We start from the raw sequence: 4,555 nt of genomic DNA on the forward strand, positions 1-4,555 counted from the left end.
AAATATAGAAAAATTGACTCCTAAAAATAGTATTTGAAAAAAAAATATATTTTTTTAAACACACGTCTGTCATTTTTTCTCTGAATAAGACTAACAAATGTTGTTTGAAACTCTATGATGTTGTTTAAAAGTGACTAGTTCCTTCCTGGTTGTTAATTTAAGTAATACTTTATATCGATGAATCGTGTAATTTTTCTTTTTCGCAGAATCAGGATAGACTAAATACTTAAATTAACGTTTCACTTGTTTTGTCTGATGCGAAAAAAACTACAATTCAGCCTTCAAAGTATTTTTTCTTGTACAAATTTATAAAATAAAAATAGAATAAGGCTAATTGCCAGAATTAGATTTAAATATACATATAATTTTCAAATTTTATTTTCTCTTTGCTACTGAACTTAAGTTCTAATTTCGTAAGAATTCTGTTGTTATAATATTAACAACATTTGTAAGCTATTCTTCAGCATTATTTTATTTACACATAATTTATTTAGTTTTCTCTATAGATTATATTTCTTTCATTTATTTTAAAAATGCAAATTCTTGTTTTTGTTTGCAGTTTAATTTAATTTTCATACATTTAAGACAGAACCTGTTTTAAAGAAAAAGGATGACCAATTATAAAATATTAAATATTAGACATTGCAGTCCATATTTCAAAATTGAAAATTTTACACTTTTGTTTCTAATCTATATCTAGTTTTTTGAAGCTGCCTTCAACGCCAAAAATATCAGTTACATTTTTGGCTTTTCCAGGACGCAGGGATTCTTTCACACGATTGTTGGCTTCGTCTTGTGCAAACCAATCACGATAATCCTCTAAATCCTTTTTTCTCGCTTGATGATAATCATTCAAAGCTCCAGCGTTTCCGCCTGCCTCGTTCGGCAATATTTCCAATGGAATGAATTTTTTCAAAGTGTCTTTGGTTGTATGAATATGCAACTGGAATAATTAATTATTTGTTTTTCAATTTTCTTAAAATATTTTAATTCAAATTTCTTTGTTAAATTTATTTCCTTAAGTTTAATTTTTAAAATAAATAAGTTTTTGGCGGTAATCACATTAGCAGAGTGTCTACTTTGCTGATGATAGATATGGAATATTAAGACAAGCAGTAACTCACAAATTTAGAAGAATGTTGTAAAGATATGTACGTACGATATCCAAAAGTTCTTTCTTCATAAAGGGTTTCATCATAGCAAGAATCAGATCCATGGCAGGCACCGAATTCATGAAATGTAGTCCCTTCAAACGAACTGGCAAGGCATCTTGAAGATAATAAAGAAACTTTTTTGTCGTCATAGGACTCAGACGACCAACATGTCCTAAAGAAACTCCTTGCATGTCCACCAAAATGATATGTCCAGTTTTTGTACCATCGGTTTGTAACCAAAGATCCAAGACCATACAATAATACTTCACAATGTCATTATGCACGAAATGTGATGGTTCTAAGTCCAGCAATTTCCAGAAAATTATTTTATATCCTTCTTTAGTTGTCCCCTGCAGAGCTGTGGCAGCACTTAAATTAAGTGAGATAATTATTTGTAAAATGGTTTATTTTTTGGCTTTCTGGCTTGTGGGGCCACACGGTTTAAGTTGTAATTTTTAAAACATATTTTGATGTTTAAAAATATATATATATTTATTTATTCAACTTTCCAGATTTGCCAATGTCTTATAGTTTTTAAAATTTTAAAAAACTTAATTTAAATCAGTATAATAACTGTACAGAAATAATTTGTAATGTGTTAAAGTAAGAAAAACAAATTTCTTATGATATGTGGTAAACAATTTACTGAAGAAGAGTAATTTTTTGGTGATTTACAATGAATAGTTGTTGAAATACATTGTTTTTGCCTGAAATATGAGATAAAAATAATGTCCAAATAAACTGAAAATCTAATTTTAATAACTTATTGTTCTCATATTTAGTAATTTGAGGAAAGGTTTTATTTATTTCAATCATTCTTGTCAAAAAATGGCCAAGTTCACCATTCTTCATCTCATACTTTTCAAATTAACAGCCAATTCTCGTTATATTAACAATTATTATGAACAATTTTTTATTCTTTTTTCATTAATAGGATAAACTGTTATGGAAGCGACTACGAGTGTGTTGTCAGTGACTTGTTGCTTTCATATTTTGCAAAAGGAATAAAACAGTTAACTATCTAAACAATTTTGTAATCAAATTCTCTTTTTTATCATGTTTCGCTCAAAGAGGATGATTTTTTCATTTCAGGAGAAGTATTATTTAGTGGTTTGAATTTAATAAACTAAATTAATTTCCACGTTAACGCGTCAACTGGATACATACGTATGAATAAACGAGCTGCGAAGAGGAAGTAAAACCATCCTACTGTCCCAATGATTTATTATTTGGAATAATTGTTTTCCTAGAAAACATATTTATGTTTTTCTGAAAAACATTTAACCTTAAAGCTTTTTAATGTTTAAAATTTGCTTGACTCCCCATGAGTTTGAAGATATAAATGTATGATTTATGCATTATCGTTGGTAAATATGTATCAATTTTATTTTTTTCAAATGTTCATGTTTTATTTACTCTGTCAGTCGTTATTATTTATTTATAAATTTAATTTTTGTATCTGGGGGGGGGAAAGATTAGCAGTTAAATTTCTTATAAGAATATAACACTGTACAACCAGAAGGTTTATAGGTTATTATACAACACAGCTTATTAATTATTATTTATTATTGGTAGTTTCCAAACCAATGCTAATAACAGAGAAGACATATCTAGGCTGTTTTTTTTATTTAATTGAAAGACAAATGTTGTGAGTTATAAATTATACAAATTTGATATATGTTTCTAGCAAATTAAAAAGAAAATTTTTTAATAAATTACCTAAAATTTCTGAAAATTATAGAAAATGTAAGGAAACTAGTAGTAACATATGGTAATTTAAGATATCTACACTTAACTTCATTTTTACTTTTGAAATATCAAAGGAACTCGACTTCCCAATTTTTTTTATTCTTGAAAACTTACCCCACATTTGCTGCTTTTTGAAGTTCTTTCGTCGTCCAGATATCTCTATTTGAAAAGAACTCGGGTACGTGCGTTCTGACTGTATAATAAGCGTCAATTGCACTTTTTGCTGCTTCCATTAAATAATAATTGCTATGCAAAAAGAGGGCCAGGTCAGTGTCCGAAATTTTCGGCAGGTGTGGTTGTTTGGCATTCCACTCTCTCAACATTTGAATATCAGACTCTTTTAATTCGGGATTATTCTTCAATTCCTCCTCAAAAGTTATGAACTTAGATGGCTGCATGTTCTCTGATATGTTTTTAACTGGAAAATAAAATTATAATTCCAAATACATATTATGATTATTGCATAAACATGTTATTTTTTAATTATTTAACACTTTATATTCATGCCTTAAATCATTTTTACAATCAATAAGAAAATTGTATAATGAAATAAATTGTACGTAATACAGGTCAAATGGAAACTTACGTGTTGCACTTCAATGGAAGTTATTTCAACCTTGTATATTAGATGGCTAAGAACATACTAATCTTTTCGAGATCAGATATGGCATGCGAACCTGAATAAGAGGAGACTATTAATTATATGACAAGTTACGAATGACGTTTTTCATTTAACCTACCAGCCTCCATAATTTTCTCAAATACCTTTCATAGTTACGAAGCAATTCCAAGAATGAATTATAAAAGCGATTTATTAATTTTCCAAGCTGGTAAATTCAAGATTATTTTAATATTGATTATATATATATATGTATATGAAAAAAACTTTTTTCAAAGATGCCGTGAAAATAAAGTGTTGATTAGGTCGCTGTGAAAAAATACATTGTTTTAAAACACTGCGAAGAATAACACATCTCAGTGAAAGGCTACGATAAAAACTATATTTCGGTAAATGCTGCGAAAAAACCTTATTCTTATAAGCGCCATGAAAAGAGAACTTTCTTATGAAAAAACCGTGAAAAAACCTTATTTGTGAAAAAGCCATGAAAAAGACCGTATTCGTTAAAACTTTCAATCAAACTGTTTTATTCCAAGAAAAAAACTATAATAATCATTTTGCCGTAAAAAAAAGTATTGTTGGTGGACTATGCAAAGAACTATAAATAAATATCAAATTAAAATCGTGTGCTTTACGCTACCAGCTTCTTATTGTCCGGGCTTAAGTGTCGTTTATACATGTATGCGTGCTATAGAGCGCGTGGATTTTCAGATATTCATAAAAAATATAGTTCATAATAGGAAAAAGGAGGAAAATACTGGGCTAATAGCGTTGGGCCAGATAGGCTGGGCGGAAATAATGAAAACTCACTGCAGTTTTCTAAACTTGTTTATATATTTAAATAATCATAAATATTTTAAGTTATAAAGTTTCAATTATAATGAAAGACGTACTTTTAAACTTTGATTATGCAATAACAAAAATATTTATCTTATGAATATTTTAACTTACCGAGTTTTGCTTCACAATATTTATGAACTATGGTTCAGTCAAATAATCAATATGTAAATTATTATATTCGCTGTTTACTATC

The 4,555-nt window shown here is 28.3% G+C and overlaps 1 protein-coding gene across 1 annotated transcript; it reads right to left on the reverse strand.

Annotated features, from left to right (window-relative positions):
* Window positions 1-633: 633 nt before the first annotated feature.
* LOC117173103 (alpha-tocopherol transfer protein-like) lies at window positions 634-3,580 on the reverse strand. The gene is made up of 4 exons (XM_033361488.1): window positions 3,490-3,580; window positions 3,018-3,321; window positions 1,160-1,523; window positions 634-943 (listed from the first exon to the last, which is right to left on the reverse strand). Exons 2-4 carry the CDS (start codon window positions 3,299-3,301, stop codon window positions 686-688), a joined length of 906 nt encoding a protein of 301 aa, XP_033217379.1. The 5' UTR covers window positions 3,302-3,321; window positions 3,490-3,580; the 3' UTR covers window positions 634-685.
* Between the last annotated feature and the right edge of the window lie 975 nt (window positions 3,581-4,555).

The sequence above is a fragment of the Belonocnema kinseyi genome, chromosome 5, assembly GCF_010883055.1.
Source record: "Belonocnema kinseyi isolate 2016_QV_RU_SX_M_011 chromosome 5, B_treatae_v1, whole genome shotgun sequence".
NCBI classification, from domain to species: Eukaryota; Metazoa; Arthropoda; class Insecta; order Hymenoptera; family Cynipidae; genus Belonocnema; species Belonocnema kinseyi.